This window comes from Lucilia cuprina, chromosome 4 (genome assembly GCF_022045245.1).
Source record: "Lucilia cuprina isolate Lc7/37 chromosome 4, ASM2204524v1, whole genome shotgun sequence".
In the NCBI taxonomy this organism is placed as follows: Eukaryota; Metazoa; Arthropoda; class Insecta; order Diptera; family Calliphoridae; genus Lucilia; species Lucilia cuprina.
The window spans coordinates 5,887,182-5,909,937 of NC_060952.1; the positions used below are offsets into that span (position 1 = coordinate 5,887,182).

The following is a 22,756-nucleotide window of genomic DNA, read 5'->3' on the forward strand; positions in this document are numbered from 1 at the left end:
AGTATCGACTCAGTTTATTAAACTATGACCTCACCGTAAGACCTTTTGAAATTGAACGAAATGGGTAAATGTTTCACATACATAGCTCCCATATTGTTCTCATAGTAACTCTTCTTTTGAATTCTTAATTTGAAATCAGTGCTAGGAATTTATGCCAAATTTTCTATACGTAAACTTTTATCACACACTATACACTAGCATATATAATTATATGAATAAATAGCCCTGATAATGAAAAAATATTTTTGTTTAAATCTTTACATATAAATTATAACACATTTATAGTTATTTGTTTCTTTCTAAACATTAAGAGATATAGAGAAGACACAAATATTATTTTAGTTTATCTTACATGTGTTCTTTATTTTATAATATTTACTTAATTTTTTTTTTATAAAAATGAAGATAAAATACAAAATTTTGCGAAATTTACTCTTGCCACCTGGATGAGAGCGTAAAAATGTGCAAATGGAAAGTGTGATCTTTATAATGTCATATTTACTATTGGGTCAGAGAGAAAGTAAAAATAATGGAAAATGTGAGCTGACCATGTAAGCGATCACAATTTGACAAGAAAATTTTCAATGGCATTTCTCTCAATGAAATTGCAATAGAAATTTCTTTGTTTAAGAAGAATGAAAAGATACAGGTGGTTAAAAATTTCACCGATCGATAAAATAGCCCCGTTTTACAGTAATCTATATATAAAAACAATCTCTTACAATTAAACAACTCATTTAAATGATTTTAAAATGTTATTTTAATTAACAAACAATTGATAAGTGCATTACAAAGTGTTATAGAATAATAACAGCGTCTTGCATAATAAGTGCTTTAAAATCGGTGAATTTTTAAGTTAAGGTTGTAAAAGTAAAGCCACTCCACCCAATATCCATTTAGAGGGTCGTTCACGCGATTTAAGATTAAAAGTCCAAACATAAGTATTGCCCCGCGATCTATAATGAAATCATTTAGCAAACTTTTTTATTTAAAATCTTAAAAATACTGAATATTACCTAGTCTTATACAAAGGACACTCATAGATACGATGCAGATCCTGTTTCTCTTGAACAATAGATTTAATGAAAATAACCGGCATGGGACATAATAATTCTTTAGGATGTAAAGGCACTATAGAGTTTAACTGACAATCCCAGCTAGCACCATCTAAATAGAGACCATGTATAAAAGCTCCCTCTAAAGGAGGTAAGCTAAAGAAAACAAAGATAATTTATATTTAACAAAAATATATTTCATCTAAACTTACGTCACACTATCTACATCTTTTTTGGTAACATCACATGCCAAACACATACGATCTAATGGGAGATCATGTTTTCTAGCACTTTCCTGCATAATGGCCGTTAAAAAGCTCTGTGGATTAAAGAGTCCACCCAACCATATGCTACAGGGCAATTTGAAATCATTTAGCCACAAAGACAATTCCTTAATGCGATGCAAGAGATCAGCAAACCAGCTTTGTAAACCCAACATACTGGGATACGCTAAATTTGTCCAAGACTCTGGTACATGATCATAAAAGAGAGCATGATCTAACCGTTCCATTTCCGAGGTTATTGTAAGTTCTCCTTTTAAACCTAACAGCAGCTCCCGCAAGGATCTTTTGATTTCCCATATTAAATTATTCATGCGTTCACACTCTTGCAGGGCCACCACCACAAAAGGCGTTTTACGTTCTACACGATTTAATAAAGCCTGGAGATTAAATTCCACTTGCAGTTTATCTAGAAAATCATCTGCCATTATTTTCACTAATTCCTCACGTGGTGCACCACAAGCTGTGCTAAGTTCAGATTGACGGGGTTGCAATTCAAATACAGTCTTGAGTAATTGTTCCGAGGCATTGGTTAGAAAGCCAATTTCAGCATTCGGATGTAAGCCATACAGCAATGGAGATTCAGCCGGTAACATTTCATTAATATAGTTGTGATAACCTTGAAAGTCTAGATTTGGAGGTGAGGGAAATCCAGGACATAATTTCATATCGCCATCTACTAAATCTTGCTGTAGTAACTCCTCCAAATAAGTCTGACATAATCTACGATCCCAATCATCGGTTATATGCCCACCATACATAATCTCACCAAACAAATAACGTAAATCCTCCCAAGGTATGCGATTGCTACCCTCCAAATAGTTGTGTAAAACCGAGGCGGAAATTGTCAAATCTCCTATGTTAAAAGGATACACCTTATTCCAACCCAAGGGACCGAATTTACGCCTTTGACCAGCGACAGCATGAAAATAACAAAGAGCGAAGAGTATCGACTTAAACTCTGCTTCTTGGGTGCAGGTCTCTAATGTTTCTTGTGAAAAGTTATCCCAAGCCTTATGCATATTAGCAGCCATACCTGAAGGCGGCTCATTTACTATTTTCAAGGAAGATTCTAAGATACCTTGTGGTATAATGTGATACTGAGGATCAGGTGCTGGCTCGGCACTTATAAACAATCTAAACTTGGACTCCGTAAGGTGTTCGCTTTCTGCAGTTATGCTTTCAATAAGTTTTTCCAATGTTGGCAACCAGTTAGCCACCAAATGTATGTTTTGTAAAACCACCCATTGTTGTCCAGTATCCAAAGCTTTAGCAATAGCCTGTTCTGCTACGATTTCTTGTCCTTGACCTAGGGAAATGTTAATTAAGTTTTCGTTTGTAGTACTAAACCCCAATTGCATGCCTAGTCTTTCTACGTCATATATAGGATCAACACCCGGACAAAGTATGAAAAATATGGGTGTGGCTGCATTAATTTCACTAAAAATATCTGCTAATTGGAAAGTTTTTACATGGGCATATTCTTGACCCATTGTTTCTTCCACAAATAAACGTATTGCATTGGTAACACGATCCGGTCTTAAGGCTCTCATAATACACAACTTTTGCAAAGGTGTGCGATGCTTCCACTCACCCGGAAATTGTTCTCTTTCTGGCACATCACTGGTGGAGAACTTACGCCAACGTTTGGGATAATTTTCTATATCTTTATCTATGCCATAGAAATTATCGATTAAAGCCAAAGACTTTATGCCACTCCAAGCAATGCGTCCTATGAAATCTACAGGTGATAAGGTATTGGGATCATGAGGAAAACGCAAAAGAAAATCTATTTCTTCTAAAGAAATCTGTTCGGTAGCAGCCAAGATACGCAAAGTCATGTGAGCGGTAAATGTCAATTTATCTATCTCAAAAAGTCCTCTTAAGGCGTAAAAAAATGTTTGGCAAGTTATTGAGTCCACCAAAGAACCAACACGTTTGTCATATTGTCTATATGGGGGAGCCACCACAATAGCCTGCCTGAAGACATGCATAAACGATTTTAAGGAAAATCTGTATATGGGACTTATACGACTTAAGTCTGAGAGTACAAAATATAAAATGGCGGCACGTTTCGCGGCCGTTCTATACATATTACGGGCCTCATCGATTTGTAGAGTAGTAACACGTGCTTCATTCACCTTTATTTCTATTTCATCAACGGTATGCTTAGTAGACTCCAAATTGGCCACCAGTTCATAGTCATCCAAGACATTTTCTCCCGCAGAGGCTAAACGAGCCAAAAGATCATCTTCCAATTCCTTAAGGGAAATTTTAAATTTATTTTGTTGTATGGTTAGTTTCGTTTTCATTTCTTCTAAATCGGGTCTTTCTATTTTAACCACTTCCGCTAAAAGCTGTTCTTCCAAACCATCTTGAGTTACAGTAAAATTAATGAGTGTGGTCTGAGCTTGCATTTCTGGTTTGTAGTGAGGATTTGCTAGTTTTGTGTGGAGTATAAGGCGAAATTTAGGATTGAAATCAAGTTCTTTATCACCAATTCTTATAAAACGACCACGTTTAATTAGAGCCCGACTGAGTAAAGGTTCAAGTACAGTATCCACAGTTTCTTCAATTTGTTCGAGGAGTACAGTATCTCCATTAGACATGGCTTTCTCTAAGATGTCAAGAAAATTCTTTTGTGTGAGACGTATTATGATTAGGTCATCCCCAAAACGATTCTTAATCCATTTGATGCCTTGTCTTCAAAAAACAAAACACAAAGACAAAAAGTAAACGATTTATTGTGGATGTAGAAAGGAGTAAATGAAGTTAAAATTTCACTTAATGGCTAAACTTACAATTGCGGATCAATCATAAGAGGCCAACGTGTGGAATGCACTAGAATAGTGGCATTTTCTGTGGACATACGATCCATTGGCAAGCCTTCATTATTCCAAGTTGCTATTTGAGCATCATCGGTGAACAATGACAAGTGATCTCGACAATCCGTGTGCGGAATAGGGGGCTGAAAGAAACAAAAATATGAACTCGTTTGTAATAATTAATTTCTTGATGCATATTATAAAATAATATTTCATGAGACCCTCTTCTGATTTTTTGCGACCCACTTTCGATTAGTATTATGGAATAATATGTTCAAGTAGAATTTCAGATTCTGTTTAAGTAATTTTAAAGAATGTAAAAACTAGTCGAAAAAGTTTCAGTTTCATGATTAGGAATTAATCTCTCAAGAAATGACAGAAACATTTCAGTAGATCTAGTAGACTATCAACATTCTCAGGTAAACTAAGATCAGGGGCTTTTATTAGCTTTATTTAAAATGCAGCAGCAATATTTGTTTGGCATGCTTAACTTAATTAACATCTAAATTTTTTTGTTATCCTTTGTCAGTCACTTACTAGAAACCAAAGGCCTTAGCATAAATTTCACAATTTAAATTCTAATGTAATTTATTAAAGAGTGATAATGTAATTTCACATGCTTGTAAAATCTAAAAATTAAGCCCTTTGGTTTAAGAAATTTAATTTGAAGGAATAAATTTACAAAACCAAATAATAAAGAGTTTTAACTCCCACAAACATTTTTGCAAGTATATACTCGTATCTATAACATTCATACATAACATACTCACTTGAATTTTACGAAAGTTTGACATCCACATTTTCTGCTGCAACTCTTCGCGATAACGACGTGTAAAGCAACCAGCATACGACAGAAAAGAGGAAATTAGCAGGATATCACCAGGTAGTGTCGAACTCTTACTCTGTAGACTTTTGACAGCAGCAGTAACAACGTCAGCATCAGAAGAGAGAGAGAGAGAGAGAAGGGAAGCAAAAAGTAAAAGAAATAGTCAAGTGAGTGAGTGAGGTAGCAATGGAATAAAAAAAAACAAGGAAATGTGTAGCATAATAACGAGAAACGGAAATCGAAAAATGAAAGTCAATTTTTTCCATCCTCAACAACATCATCATCCTCGTCTTTCTCAAAAGGATTAAAACAAGTACATGTTACACATTCATGGGATATTGATAGCAATTCGTATTAAGAGTTTTTCCTCTTTATGGCTAAAACAAAACGAGTCCAAACAAAAAATATTAATGCAATGAAGAAGGGTAATTATTTGTAGCACACAGACGATAAATTGGTCAAATGTTATACATACATATCTTGTGTCTACAAGTGTTCAAGTATGATCATGTCTACTTGTGGCCACGATATATATATATTGGCTCATAATTGATATGAAGTGTAAGAAGATGAAAGAAACTCTAAAAAGGGCTATTTTTATTATTTCCATTCATCTTTAATAGATATGTATATTGATGTTTTATCAGGAAAATGGTTTTGATATTTGAGTTTTTTTTCTTTTTTAAAAGTACACCAAGGATGCTGGTATCACGTAGTTACTGCTATATAACAGAAATTGTTGTAAATAATTTACGATGAGTGTGGTTCCTTTTCATAATGTTGGAATTTTTTTCAATTGAAAAGTTGTTTGATTTTATTACAACATAAATGAAGCCTTATTTATGTGAACTGTGTGCTGAACTGTTATACGAGTTCATATAAGTTCGTACATAAATATAAATATATATATTAATAATCGCTTTTGTTTTGTGTAGCTTTATGAGGGCAATGAATTTAAAAATAAATTGTTTAAACTTGAGATAAGTTGCACTTAAGTATTGGGTATCTTGTGGGTTTTCCAAGGAAATATATATTGCAGCATTTATAATGGACAATTGAATAATAAAACTGCTAGTTTCATATTTCATTTTTAAAATTTCATAAGCTAGGTTCCATTGAATATTGTATTAAATTTGGCCTGGTTGTTGAAGAATTTCTAAAAGAACTAGTTACTTAACATTCCCAATTCTCTGAAAACATTTCAAGTGTATAAGTGTAATATGTTTCATTACAATAATTTCACCTTCTAAAGAAAAAGTCACAAAACTAGTACTTTTTATGCAAAATAACTTTAGATTTTAAGAAATCTTACTTCTGTACAGATTCCTTCCAACGAATATTCTCATTGGCCAAACCATTAACTAAACGATGTGCTAAATCGATAGTGAACGTAGTTTTATCAGCCTCATGTTGACATTTTTGTTTCTCTTTTATGGCATCTTCAAATTCAGCTTGAATTTCACTTAGTTTTCGTTCCAAATTATTGATTTTCACCTTGAGATAATCAAGACGCTCTCTAGCAGTGAACAATTCATTTTGCGAATCTTTAAGCGCTTGTTGTTTGGGACCCACAATAAGAAAAACTTGATGGTAACGATGTATATTGATGACCCAGGCACATAGACCGGCAGCTGCTACCGATTTTTGAACGATTTTATCGGGTTTAAACTCGGGATCCTGGAAGGTGAAATTTTATAAAAATTAATAAAAAAAAAATTACAAATCAAGGATGTTTAAAGGATGAAAGAAATATGTAAGGATTCCAACACAATGTTCGAAAACGTATAATAGTTCTTATTGTAGTTTTTCATCTACTTTAATATCCGAAGCTATTTTTTGTTTATCTCTGTGAGGAGATTTTATCCATAGAAAGCAAGTGTAGTTCAGACTTTCTGGTTAGGCACTATGGATCCTCGTGACAGTACCGAATTGTTAATTGTTAAACTAAATTTACTTTACTTTCTATGCACTTGATCTGAAGGATTAAGGAAAGAAATAAGGATTCTAATGCTTTAATCAACTATCGTGATATTAGCTACTGAATCGTTCAATTTCATTTTGGAGGCTTTTTCCGATACATATCATACAGTGATGAAGTTACAAAAGTATTCAATTCAGATCTGGGTATCTGTTCTTTGTTCTTCACTTTTTGGTGATATTGAAATAAAAAACAGAAAAATTAAAAAAAATGCTAACTGAGCAAAACTGATCACTAAGAGGATCGCGAAAATTTGTATTTGTGTAGGAAAGGAATATAGTTAAGAAAAGAAAAATCCAATCACTGTGAAAATATTATTTAATTTACCTTTAAATATTCCTGTAATACTTCTATAACATTTGGATGTATATTATCCTTATTGTAATTTACTAAATCATTCAAAAACTGATCCACTCGAACCATCATTAATTTGGCCGCCTTCCAGCTACGATCTCTGGGAATTTTACCATTGACAGCAAATAAAACCATTACAGCTGAACAGACATTCACCACAGCCTTGGGCGGAGAACCAAACGATTTCAATTCCGTCAAATTGTTTTTATTTAAAGTATTTAAAGCAGCCTGGGCAGCAACTAAAGCCGGTTCAGCTTTACGTAAATCATCTTCACATAGTTTTGTCTTTAATGAAACATCTTCTTCGATAATACGCACACGTTTCTCCTCTTCTGAAGCAATATGTTTTTCATGTTTAACTTTTTCACTTTCGGCACTAACAATCAATATGAGTTTATCGGCAGCAGCATTTTTGGCATTTAATTCAATTTCCTGTACGGCCAATTGATTCTGAAAATTAAAGAGGGGACATTTTTCTTAGTATTTACTTTAATGTTTCATTCAATTTGTTGGCAAATTTATTGATTTGTATTATTTCCAACCATAGAGTGCCCTAAGCTTTAGAGGTCAATATTTATCAAACGCAAACTAAGTATTGTATGGAATTTAGTTCTGTTAAAATAAATAAACTATATATGGGAAACGGGAATGCTTTGTTGACGGTTACATTAGCTTTTTTTGTTAAGTTGCAACGAATTAAAAGAAGCCTTAAATATAAAAATAAAATAACTTTCTGCCATTTAAGTATTAACTTTTAGGGCTTTTTATTTTTACAGCCTTGAGTTAAATGCTTTAAGGAGTGAGATCGAAAAACATGGCAGTTATTATGTGTAATGTCAATTATATTAATTTTTTGTTAATCTGATTAAAATGAGTGACCAGAAAAAATTGCGTACTGAAATTATTAAATATTTTCAACTAAACCCAACTTGGTCTTACAAAAAGTTTGCCAAGCATACAAAGGTCTGCCGTCAAACTGTTTCCAATGTTATTAAACAGTACCGGGAGAACTTGTCAGTTGATAGAAAACCTGGTTCAGGTAGAAGGAATGGTCCACATGACGTTTCTAAAGCCAAAAAATAGAACGCATTTTCAAAAGAGCTCCCAACACATCCGGTAGGAAAGCAGCTCGGTTAGCTCAGTGCTCGGACTATTTGGTACGAAAAGTTAAAGCTAATGCAGGTTTAAAAACATACAAGGCTCAAAAAGTTCCTGACAGGAACGCTGCTAAAAATTTAGAGGCCAAAAACAGAGCACGGAAGTTGAAATCAAGTTTTATAAAAAAATATTCTTGCTGCATAATGGATGACGAAACGTATGTTCTGGCAGAATTTTCGCAACTTCCAGGTCAAAAGTTTTATGTTGCTGATGCTCGAGGGAATGTTGAAGAAAAGTTTAGGACCCAAAAGCAGACAAAATTTCCCAGAAAGTTCTTGGTATGGCAAGCAATATGCAGTTGCGGCAAAAGAAGCCAATCATTTGTTACAACGGGCTCTTTAAATACCGAAATTTACATCAAGGAATGTTTACAAAAAAGGCTGCTTCCATTCATAAGACTTCATAATGTGTCCACTTATTTTTGGCCTGACTTGGCATCCTGTCACTATGGTAAACAAGCCTTTGAGTGGTACAAGAACAATAATGTGGTATTTGTACCAAATCCTTCAAACTGCCCGGAGCTAAGGCCAGTGGAGAGATATTGGGCTCTTGTTAAAAGAGAATTGAAGAGTACAAAAAAGGTGTCCAAAAGTGTGGTAGATTTTAAACGGAGATGGACTACATGTTCGAGCAAAGTGACAGAAAGCACTTTAAAAACGTTAATGGAAGGGTTTCCGAAAAGGGTTCAAAATTTCATCACTGATGATTAAAACTATAAAAATATTTTTTTTTGTAAATTGTAATAATAATTTGAATCAAATAAAAAAAATAAAGCTGTAAGTTTAGTGGTTTCTTTTTTATAAACATATATGTATGTTAAGAATTTTTCGATCTCACTCCTTATATATGTATAGTTCCATTATCAATATTATGATGCTGTTGACAAGTTTAAATTTATCAATCGAGATACAATAATGTTTCACTTTAAATTCAATTACTGCAGAATATTGAAACTTTTTCGATTCATAAGCATTAATAAAGTGTAGTGCATGAGGTTAATGAAAAGCCAAACTGGGTGACAAACGAAGGCCATTCAATGTTGCAACATTTTTCATTATAAACTTACGATACGAAGTAAAAATTGAAGCAGAAAATTTATTTCAATTTCAATTCATTTTACACAGACACTGAACAGTCAGGCATACACACACATTCATAGTTGCAAATTAAAAAAAAAGAAAAGAAAAAAAAAACGAATTGTAAAACAAAAAATTTATAACGAAAGAATGAAATTAAAAACAAGATTTAAAAGAATTTACGAATCACATTTTGGTTGGATTCAACGTTTCAATTACGCGCACTAATTGAATGTCGTTCGAAGGTGTGTATAATGTCTCTACTATACCTGGAAACTGATATACAATGTATGATAGTGGAGTAAAAGTAAATGTGGCAAAAAGGTCTAGTTATATGTGTAACTGATTGTGTATTTGTATTTGGGTGTGTGTTTGTATATTTGTGCGTGTTTGGAACTTGCAACAAACTCATAAATTAAGAGTCAGTGGCCACGATACTTTCTCTGTGTATGTAATAGATGAAATTATTTTTTTTGTTATATTCAATGTGTTGAATGGATGTTATTAGTGTTCTTTGATAATCGATATAAGAGAATCGATGAATTAGAGAAATTAAAAATTTTAACTTAATATATTTTGCTTTCATATAATGCTACTAGTTTCCACTTGCAACTAGTTTTCACTTGCTACTAGTTTTGCGTAAACCTTCTGAAGCTGTTTCTACTGATTGATCTTGATTTTTAAATTTTTTTTTGATTGCCTATAGTTCAATTTGTTTATCCGAGACACAATACAATAATAAATGGAGTACATGATCAATTTAGGAAATCCGAAAATTACTTTCTTGTAAACATTATTAGACTACATGAAAGGCTGGTAATGCAATCATGGACCATGTTTATTGTTTTGAAAACTTTATGATCCACATCCTGTATTACATACGACATACATAAGATCGAAAAACACTCGCACAATCATGATTTAATTTCGATTTACTCTTTCACATATACGGGACACCGGTGTCCCAAGCTTTTGAGTACACAGCTACAGTAAATGGTTATTTACGAAGAAAAATAAGTTATTTCTTAGAATTTGATGTCACTACATACTCAAAATGATAATATCCTGCGATATCCTTCTAAAACACTTTTTCCATTTTTCATCAAAAATGATCAAGTTTTAGTATATATCGGTTTAAGTGACAATCAGGGCGAATCTGTCAACCGATCTTTATTTGCGAAACGATACATAAGACTTAGAAGTTACCTAGGAGAAGAATTTCCTTATCGTAGCTATTATGAGGCCATAGATACCGACAATCAAACAAAATATTAAATTGACTAATCCAAAAAAGTTTGATCGTCAAAGTGTTAAGGAACTCCAAATGCTTACATATCCAAAGTTTATTCAGAAACTACTTCCAACTTGTGATATTATATATTAAAAATTAAACCCAAATATTAATCTTTATATTTAAAAAACGCTCCATGGAATTGTTACTGAAAACTAAATTTTCCTGAACCGAGTTTCATTGAAATATACTCAACACTAAAATAAAAATATTGCATTTAAACTCTGGCATTTTTCTGCATTTTATTTCGCCTGTTCATACATTCATACATAAGCGAAACACGTACACATTCATTCATACATACATATGTATAAGTATTTATGAATTCAATTTTTCTCACCTTTAGTGTATCTACTTGACGTGCACATTCTGCCAATTTCGCCATGCCACTCTGTAAGCGTTGTATACGGCTTGTATGTTCACCACTTCGATCTACCAACAATTTGCGGTATAGAAATACGTATTCGAGAAATGTTTTCGGTGTCGTATAATTATAACGTTTTTCGTTTTGCAAATAAATCTTTGAAATCTGATTCACTGTACCATGTACGTAGGCCATAAAACAACCGACAGGATTAATAAGTTCACGCTGCAAGGGATGTCGAAGAAAAATTAAATTAATGTTCATTTTGTAATTTTTTTTTTATTTTGTTATTGTTGTAGTTGTAGACTATCGCAGTTTATACTACTACTTACTGGTAATATTTGTGTGTTAATTTCGCTTAAAAATGTTTGTGATACAGATTCCAAAGCTGACTTTGGCCATTCGTGAAACCAATCAATGCAGGTGTGACTTAGTATGGCGGGAAATTTACGAGCACGTACACGTAACGTTTGACCCACCGGTGAAAAGCAGAGTATTAAACGTAATAGTCGTCTTACTTTATCCACAAAATATCTCCAGCAATTTTCTTTAGTATCGAGATTACCGCTTTGTTTAACCTCATTGCGTATGCCATTAACTATGGTATCTAATTGATCATCACTGAATAGTTCAGGTATTTCACCAGCCGCCAGCAAATCATTTATAAGCATTAATAAAGATTCATCGGGTATTTGAGCATCGGACATTAGAAATACTGAAGCCATATTTTTCAAACCAACTTTCATGTATAGTGCCCCAATTTCTTCCTTCATGTCTTGCAGGGAAAATCCTCGTTTTATTTGTATTTGAAAAACACTAAACGAGGAAATAAAGGAAGCTAAACGGGCTAAGGTTTGTTTGCCCGAACCACCCACACCAACCAGTAAGGCATTATTGCGAGGACTTTCCAATATACGATTGATACTGTAAATAATAAGTTTTAAATTAAACAATAATACCACAAATAAACACAACTTACCGACACACATGTTTCATGGCATCCTCGAATAAAACCAGATTCATATAACCCATAACTTCATTATAATTTGCCTGAGCCTCCATTAACAGTTGATACAAACAATCCCAGCTCTTTAAGGGCATGTACTTTTGATCTGCTAGCGACTGAGCAAAATGACAATATATTAATGGATCTGAGAATACATATTCCTCATCAAAATCTTCTATGTCTTTTTTGAATATATCGCGTATAGAACTGCGAAATGATTTAATATCATAGGGATCTACTAAACGATCTTGGTATACACGAAAAGCTTCATGAACATAAAGACGTATAAGATCGGCAGGTTTATTACAAATCGTACCCCCAAAATTTCTTGTACTGACCATATTATTAGTTTCCACGTTGGGAGCACCCATGCTATTCAACAGACCCTGATAAATGTGTGTCAAGTCGCGCATATTAAAGATATAGTGGAACTTAACGGCCGTTGGCAGAAATGCGCATTCCATGCGTCTATGCAGAGCTATACCCACTTTAACCAAAACCTGAGCAATGGATTTAATTTCCTTACTGAAATTATTGCAGGGATTTTCTAAATGTGCACTTAATATGCTGCCATAAACATATTGCAAAGTAAATTCACTAGGAGAGGCAACAGAGAAGACACAAAAGTGTCTCTGCAAGCGAGGATCAATGGTAAAAGAGCCAGCTGTGGGATTCATGCAGGCAGCAAATTGACAGTGACGTATGTTTTTCAATTGCAGACATTGGCGATCATACCTGAGAAATAAATAAAATAAAATTTCTGTTTTATCTACGAAAAACTAGACCTACCATTGTTTGTAGTCCATAAATTGTCGCATTATTGTGTGAGGCTGTACGGTGCCATAAGCATCTACTTCCGGCATATTTAAATCATTAATAAAATATATCAAACGACTTTTGGCACCCGAGGGAGCATATGTTCTACCCGATTTCTTTTCCAAAGGACGATCAAGTATTTTTTGAAATATTTCCGAGGATGTATAGAAATTAAAGTGAGTTGTTTGCACTGTGGTGGATACTAACGCCTTTAATTTAGGAGTTGCTTGAGATAAACGTCTTGAAGTGGAAAGTTGTGGTTTAATACCTAAGCCATCGATTGAATCTTGAGCATTAGCATATTGAGAGAAGAATTCACGAAATATGGCTCCTTTGCCACAACCTGAACTACCCACCAGCATACAGGGCAGATTACGATTAACCAAAAGTTCTAGAAAATATACCAGACGAGTAGTTTCAATTGTGGGTATTAATATATTTTGTATGGGTAAGTGGGGCTCTGGTATAATGGTTATTTGTTTTTGACTAGCTAACTCCGACCAGCGTATAAATTTCTCTGATTTAATATCCAAATAATAATCGTATATTGTGCCTTGAGAAGGTAGTTTAATATCTTTAAACTCTGTGGTCCACCATTTATGGAATTCCCGATGCCAATCGATTATATGATCCTGATACAAAGCCGAACCAAAGCCCCACATAACGGCATAGACAAATATCAATTCAATGTATAATTCCAATGAATCGGGAGCTACACCACTATGATGTAAACTATGAGGATTCACGACATTGGTTGAGGGTGTTGCATCAGTATCATCGTGAGAATCAAGTAAACATTCTAAGAGATTGCATGACATTTGTATGACAGCCATATCTGAGATGGGAATAATACGGCGAAAATCTCTATGCCTTAGTAAAAGCTTGGGGAAATACTTTTCAAAGAGTCCATTTAAAATACCGCGTTCAATCATATCAGAACGAGTTTCCAGCCAAGAAGAAACGTAACTAAAAACCAAACAATAATATGAAAAAACTATGAAAGTGAAAAAAGGGTCATTATACTTACGGAGACCAACCTAAATCCAAAGGATTTATGTACAATATACCAGCTCTGGAAACTGTGGCCGGTGTGGCAGCTTTTAAATGACCTACCTCAAACAGTAAACGCATTTCTTTCTTTAATGAAATGCGTTCATTATTGGCCAATGTTAAAATCTTATTATCATCCATTAGAGTATTTAAACTTTCAATCCACATAGGATCAATATCACCATCCAATACAATCCATTTAGGGTTAGTGTTTGTCATATTAGCTTGTTCCCTCATTATGGAAGAGAATAAACCATCCTTCCATTCTCTCGTCGTAGGATTAACAATGCCAAATAGTTCATCATTGGTTAAGGCCTTGGGGTTAAGAATATTGCAAGCGGGTTTAAGTTTTTGTATACGATATGTTTCTCGCAAAGTTTGCCAAATTTTGGTCTTCCCGGTGCCAGCATTACCCACTATAAATACGGAATGACGTACGTCCAAAAGTTCTTGCAATTGTACTACCTTCATTAGAAATCCTTCTTCTGGTTGAAGTTTAATATCATTGACTGCTCGACGTATGGTTTTCTCAAAATCGAACACTCTTTTGCGGGGCACATCTAAAGCCGGAAACAGATCGCCTATTAGTCCCATAAAAATCGATATATCTTCAGTGACAATTTTGGGTATATTAAAATCTCTTAAGGCTCTCATTAAAACTTGATCTTCAGGACGACTATGGTCATCTCTTTTCAAAGTTCCAGCCACCACTAATACCGACTTGATGGCTCTCAAGCCCCAATCGTAATGATCCTGTTTGGACAGCAACTCCTTACACAAGGTATATAAAGTAATGAATTTACGAGCCAATAAACGAGCATCTTGGAAGCCTTCAGCCATAAGCATAATTTCACATATCAAGGCAAAATCGGGCACAATCATGGCACAAGGACGAAACAAACTCTTAAGATTCTCAGGCAATTCAGTACGGCCAGCATATCCAGGATTCATTGTAATAAAAATGCCAATCGATGACACTAAAGGTATTTTTTCTCCCATGAATACGAATGATGTTTTGTGCATCTGTGAGAATGAAAAATAATGAAAAAAATAAAACTTAAATCTTTACTGTCATCAACAGCATCTGGGCAAATAAGCTTTGTTCAGCCATTGCAATACAAGAGTAATCAATTCATTGCTTAAGTTCACACACAAATACATACATATGTACGTAAATGTACACTCACACACTTGGTAGTAACAGACAACTAAATAAAATCAACCTTTTGCAATTTCAGTTTTAATTAACAGTTTTAAAAACATGTTGAACATAACTCACTAACTAACATTCCCGCCGCCACTTCTATACCCACTCACCTTTATCGCCTCCTGTATGGTCTTAACTTGCACCGCAACCACAGACAGCACCTCCACCGAGATACGATTGAATTCATCAAAGCAACCCCATGCACCTGTCTGTGCAAGACCTTTGTAAATATTACCGCAGGATTTATAGTCCATTTGCTCAGAACAATTGAACACATAAACCATTACGCCCAGTGCACGTCCTAGATCTTTTGTGGTTTCAGTTTTTCCTGTACCAGCTGGCCCGGCTGGTGCACCACCCATAACAAGATGCAATGACTTATTGTGTCATCGTTTTTATATGCATTCCGTTGACGTTGGTTTGTTGTTTTATTTGTTTTTCATTTTTGGCAGTCGTTATTTGTAATGATTGCGAAATAGTTTTGCGAATACCGTGAATGTTGGTGAATTTTTGAAGCGTCAAAAAAGAAGAGAAATTTAAATGGAAAAATATGAGTTTTTTTTTGATTTTAAATGTTTGTACTGTTATATAAGAAGAGTTAATATAATACACCATTTCCTGTTTGCTGAAAAAAAATCGTATTAATTACAAGGGGTACAAAAGCATGATTTTGTGATATTAGTATCAGAATTGCAAATCGACAAAACATAGAATCCGATCAATTCATTGTTGGTTACACTATAGGTAGTGATAGTAATAAATAATATGCTTTAATAAAGAGAATCTGAGACTTCTTTAGATTGAAAAACGAATTAAAAACGTTTAATTTTACGAGCATATAATTTTAAAAGTTCTTCTTCTAAACATTGTACTGTCATAAATGATTAAAATCTAATGTTACTAATGAAACAGTGTAGACAATTATTTTCCACATAACCTTAACAAATATGTACATACCTGTGTTAATGTAATATAACAGCGATCCGTTAATGGTGTTATAACTAAACGTGATGTATTGCCTAAATATTCGTAGGCATAACGAAATTCAGCATCGCAAATATTTGCAAAACAATCAGCATCCCTTTCTAATTCACCACTTGCGCCACCCACCAAAGTGTCATCATCCCAACGATGGCGCAATTGACTCTGCCATTGGAAGGCCAATGAACTGTCGACACGTGCCTGTATAATTTTGCCCACCACATCACGAGAATGCACATCTATGGTACACAAGGTCATTATTTTTTGACGATCTCCTGGTGTTAGTTCTCCTAACAATAAATTAATCAAAGAGTTCAGTTGTATTATTTGTCTCTTGTGTAATTCTTTAATGGCTGCCTCATAACCTTCTTCCATCCAGGCAAAGGCACGATTAACATCGGCAGTCCAGCAGATTTGACTGCAACATAAGGCCACTTGAGCTGGCCAATCATTAAGCCATTTTTCACGAGTTTTTTCCAGATAAACATTTAAAGCTCTTTTGAAGAGTTCATGCAAAGTGCGGCGCATTTCATTGATAAGATCGTCAAGCCAAATTTCTACACGGCCCGAACATAAAACACCTTCGGACGAGGTGAAATGGACATATTCATCATTTTCTTTAGAAAACATTCCCAAAGCTTTTTTGGTAGTGGATTCATAGGATAAACGTAAAATAGAATCAAATAATTTTATAAAATGGCGATCAATAACTAAAGGATTATTGCCATTTGATAAAATATCCAATAAATCAGCCGATGATATAAAATAGAAACGGGGAAATGCCAACCGTTTGGTTTCCAGATATTCATTTAAAGCCTTTTCACAAACCGACAGACGTTTCTGCAGTATATCCAACGAAGAAAATACATGCTGGTGATCTTGCACTATAACTATAGCATAACGTACTGCGGTTACTTCTTTAAGGAGTTGCGTAAAATCCTTATCAATTTCTTCGAAAAATTGTGCTTCTCGTGGCAGTTGTGCTCTTATATCTGGAGAGCCTATAAAAATACACTCCAAATAAACCCATTTTCTTTGCACCTCAAACCAATTGCTTATAAATAAATCCACACTACTTAATACTCGCTGCCAGTGGGTGAGTTTATCCAAAAGATATTCCACATGCTTAGAGGTGGCTATATTTTGTATTTGCATTTGATTGTCATCCAATGTTTCGATAAGACCTTCGGATACTTTGAGTAATTGTATGTCAGCACGTTGCTGATGAATTTCCGTATCGAATTTTATATCAGACCAGGTGACTTTAATCTCATCTAGAATTTTGGTAACACTCATTTCTTTAATGGCACGATCAACGGTATTTTTGATTTCCTCTTCATGTTTGTGTAGTTCAAGTTTCAAAAGTTCTTCGAGGGTGGTGGATTGTTGGGTTTTGAAAGTAAGCTGCAAATATGATTTTTTTTAATTAAATTAAAAGGATATTTTTAAATTTATTGGAAAACCCTTTTGCTAATATTCACAAACTATTCACATATTTAACTTCCTTGTTTAAGTTATTTGTGTACATTTAATATAACAACAATAATAATGACCAGCAAACATGCCTGTGCACGTTTTTCTCTTTTTAAATAAAATAAAAATAATAATGAAAATAAATACATAAATAAACGAACTCATAAATACATAACTGAATGTAGAAATATTTATCTACATACATATGTATGTATGCACCACTGTAGGTGTGACCCAATTTAAGTAAAAATTTACAATTTTATTTTATAACAGACGCATCATTTGCAAAATGTTGACAGAGTTCGGTCAGTCGTCAGAGTAGCTGGAAGACAATATAATCAGCAAAACAAAGAAAGAAAAAAACGAGTACAAATTAAATTTATATAATACTAAAAGTCCTTATAGAACACAAACAAAGTTATGGTAAATACTCGTCCATAAACAGGCACAAATGACAATATTTCCATACCTTTGAATAAATTTTTGCAAACAGCAAGAAATAAAAATAGTTTGTACATTTACATGGTTTAAATCAAAAACAAATGTTTCGATTAAATATATTTACTTATTATATGTTTTGTATATCGATAGAAATGTTGCAATTACTTAGGACTTAAAGATAGTTAAACTGAAATCAACTATGTGACCAAGGCGTTCCTGCGCATAGGGACTATTATGGAAGAAACAGGCAGATGAATTGGACTGAACGGGATCTGTTCTTATTATATCCAACGTCTTTTCAAAAGCATCTCCGTTAGGTTTAATCGGGCGATTCTTTCTCCAAAAAGTGATAACAAAACACTGGTTAAGTTTTGTACTTGACTTAAGTTTTGTACTTTACTGTAAAGGACTATGTACGTGTGTGCTTGTGTGTAAGAATGTAAAGTAGACAATGTGTTCATGTCAGCACTTACATTCATTGTGTAAAATATGTATTGTCTATGTATACGTATCATAAGTAAATAAATAAGAGAATCTGTTTGCAAGTAATAAACGTACAGTTACTAACTAACAATTAATATAAAAGGACAATTTAAAAATTTCGTAGAATTTTAATTTTTCAATATCAAATATAATTAGGCTGAAAAAAACTGACGTTTGTCGAAACATGTTAACGGTGACGTGCCATAATGTCCATGGACGTTATGACATATCAAAAAAAGTCTTAATTTAGCACGATGGAATCAAATAAAAAGGACAAGCCTGTGCTAAAATCAACACTTTTTCCGATCTTTTTTTTAGTACTTTCATGGACTAAATTCTACTTCTTTGGAAGTTCTTTTTATCTTTATCTTTATTCTTTTGTAATTTCATTAAAAATAGGAAGTTTATTTCATTGTTTTTTATTTCTATACCACTGTGCGATGTCTGAAAGCCTATATTAGTGAAATGGATCTAAAGAATACCTATTTAGTGTTATATCAGCATCGTAAGCCCAATTATTTGGAATACTGAAATGGCAAAAGCTTTAACGTGTGATCCGCATGTCTTTGAATGTCTTCCTGTAGGAAGGCTTTTTAAACTTATCTGATCAAAAATGATTTCAAACTGAGACTTATGAGAAAGAGCATTCATTTTTTGTGTTTATCTCAAGAATTACGATCACAAACTATGTATTAAGTTATGGGTGTGAAGTTAGATTGAAAAAGAAATATCTCATTTTAAAACTCCACTAAGAAAGCTTGTCCAAAAAAGCCCATTCAATAGACAATTTGTATAAATAGCAAATTTGTGCTTTTAAGAAATGAGAGTAGAATAGATAATTTTTGTTAAGATTATATGAAAAGTACTTATTAAAACAATCCTCGTGCACATATTCTATTAACAGTACAACAAAGTAATGAGTTATATACATATACTAATTTGCAGTATGTACAAAAGTAATAAGTTGTTTTTTTTTGAACAGTAGACAATGTATATACGAATGCATAAGGACCTTGCAGTCCATCGAGATAGTATCACATTATGAAATATATCATTAAAAAACTGATATTAAAGAAATTTGAGAATAAGAATACTAAAAAGAAATTTATATTTATAAAAAAATTAAAAGCTAAGGGAAGTTTAGAGCTGAACATGACTAGCCATTTGGTTGGTGAAAGATAACGTAGAGAGATTCAAATAAAGTGAAACTTTGACATTGAAAGTATACATCATAGTTGTTAATTCCTTTTTTCTATATATGTCTACATGGTGAGATTTTGTTTAAAAATATTTAATAAATTTGTAAAATAATACTAATTTGTTAATTAGGATATAAGCAATAAATATATTACATATACTATATATACCCTAAAAACAAATACACCCGTACACGTGGATTCTTAAAAATAAACACATGTAATAAATATTACATAAAGTTACTTACACATGTTAATGTACTTATTAAAATTTATATAGAGACCGGTGACTATATTGCTTTTATATACACACACACACAGAGACATTATTAACTGTATGAGTGTGTGTTTGTTGACTGTGTGTTATAATAATAAATAATTGTAAATTATTGTATATTATCATTTAATTATAATTTCAATTAAAAATTTTTGTGCAAATTATATTCAATTTAAACAAGAGCATAAAAGTTTGAAAATGATAAAAATTTGAAAATAAAAAAAGTGTATATTAAGTGTGAAAGTATAATGTGACATTTGTAATACCCTATACTTAATGTAAGTAATTATTTAAATCATTATTTAAGGAGTATTTAATTGGGTGGCTTATATGTACTTAAATCAGTGTTATCTTCTAGATATTTTTAGTTTTATATAACGCAAACAATCTTTAAAGTTTAATTCATATATTAGTGAAATCTTTAAGATATTTCTAGTATTAATAAGCGGATATGCTATGAAATGTTCCATTTTTATATAACATTCATTACTTTTCAACAATAACCTAGCCACCGAGCATCCAGGCGACTAGATATTTTAACATGGGCTTTTCCTTCGAGGAAGTCAATCGTAGATTACGAAAAGGTAGCAAAAAGCTTAAGTTTCCTTTTTAAATGGCTCATCTCTCGCTTACAAAGGGGACACTAAAGTGACGATTGTATTCATCCTCGTTTGCAAATAGTACATTCGGGACGAATGGAGAAATGAAGCCAGGAGTTTAGATGTAAATGGAAATCATTTTTTTTCTTTTGGGATGCATTAAGTCTTTGTCGAACAATTGGGAGGATGTCATTGACATAAGTGACTGTCTTGAACGTTAAATTCATTTTCGAGGGAAGTCCTTTCATACATAGGACTACGCTCTGATGAGCCATTATTGATCATTATTTGTAAGTGTTACAAACATCAGCATGAACTCGCAATATCATTTCTACAATATAGTGGCGTAGAATATATAAAGAAGACAATTTATACAATATTCTTGTTTATTTTGTAACGACATATTTTTGTATGGTTAAAAATAATTTTACTTTTATTTATTTATTGTTGTTACATGTGTTTGAGTTTGATTTGTTAAATTGTTTTTTTTTTTATTGTCTGTATACTTTTTACTCTTCATACTTTTAGTAGCAGTTGTAATTGTAATACTTGTTGTAATAAATAATACAATAATTACTTAAAATGTAATTGAAACTTAAAAGATGAAATAAGAATAATTATAAAACACCTAAAACTCAATTAACGACTTAAAAATATTATATTTAAAAATTTAAGATTTTCAATTTGAAATAAGTAAAATTTAAAAATAAAATTTAAGCATAATCTTAAAACGATTTTTATTATATTTTCCCAGTAAATTATATTTATAAAAGTATTTATATGTGTTATTTTAATCAAAAGTGTAAATTTATATAAATATATTGCAATTAAAGATTTTAATTACAAATAAAAACATTTTTTAATTATAATCATTTGTCATGACTATTATTAGTATGTCTAATCTTACTATAAATAATAACATTATATGTAATTAATATTCTACTTGATTAGTCAGCATTGCTACAGGGTAAAATAAATAATGGAAAATTTTATTTAATACTTCAAAAAAAACCTTAAAGTCATTTACATATATTAAGTAGAAAAACTTAAGTTTATTTTTATTTAACTCATTGCATTTGTGTAATTAAATCAAATTACTTAAAGGCACAAAATCTACAAAATTTAACCCAGACATACTCTATAATACTTTTGTTTTTTTTCTTTTCTTTTCTAAGCTTTAAATGGTTTTAATTTGGAAAATATTTTAATTTTTGCACTTAAATTAAAGTATTTATAAAGAATAGTTAAAAGCAAATTTGTATGAATTCATTTGAACTTACCAAGTAATCCAATTTGTATTGCTTGTCCAACTGAAATAAGATGGGAGTAAAAAATAAGTAGGAGATGTTAGAATAATACGAAAAATTTTCTAGTTATAAGTAATAAATGATCAAAAACAAAACTTTATTTTTAGTTCTTTTTTCTTATAAAATACCAAAATTTTTGATGTTAGCTTGTTACTTGTTTTATCAATTTGGATCATTTTTAATGATCCTCAGCTAATTTTAAGGTTTTTATTAAAGATTTATTTTTCAAGAAAAATTTGAAAGATTTTCGTAAAATTTTCATATTGATTTTTCCATATAAAGTTTTATCTCTGGATCTATAATTTGAACTTAATTTAGAGATAAAGATAATAATAGTTTTTTAAGGTTATAACGCACATTTTTCATACCAAATTCCTTCAATAAAACACCAACAACTTTATAAAGCTATTATATTTGTTTTTAGATTTTTTATGTAAAAATCTATTGATCACATGAGATCTATAGTTGATCGCAGTTTTAATTTCTATTACGCTTTTTATAAAAATCTTAGCTTTTGATGGAAGTGATCTCTGTTTTGTATTAATATAAATTTTTATTATTATTTTTGGAAAATTAAGTGATAATTTATTGTTATTATTTTCTTAAATGTTGAAGGGTTTTTAGGGGAACTATAGCTGATCTCAAGTTTTTCATAAAAATCTTAGTTTTTGATGGAAGTGATCAGAGCTCTTGTAGCATCTTTAGCGGCTTT

At 32.3% G+C, this 22,756-nt stretch overlaps 1 protein-coding gene across 1 annotated transcript; it reads right to left on the reverse strand.

Moving 5' to 3' along the window:
* Window positions 1-764: 764 nt before the first annotated feature.
* Window positions 765-17,644, reverse strand: LOC111675690 (dynein beta chain, ciliary). The gene is made up of 14 exons (XM_046950002.1): window positions 16,245-17,644; window positions 15,398-15,664; window positions 14,058-15,103; window positions 13,004-13,996; window positions 12,188-12,949; window positions 11,541-12,132; window positions 11,185-11,433; window positions 7,293-7,769; window positions 6,300-6,664; window positions 4,932-5,070; window positions 4,138-4,304; window positions 1,268-4,039; window positions 1,017-1,211; window positions 765-956 (listed from the first exon to the last, which is right to left on the reverse strand). Exons 1-14 carry the CDS (start codon window positions 17,562-17,564, stop codon window positions 857-859), a joined length of 9,444 nt encoding a protein of 3,147 aa, XP_046805958.1. The 5' UTR covers window positions 17,565-17,644; the 3' UTR covers window positions 765-856.
* Window positions 17,645-22,756: the final 5,112 nt, after the last annotated feature.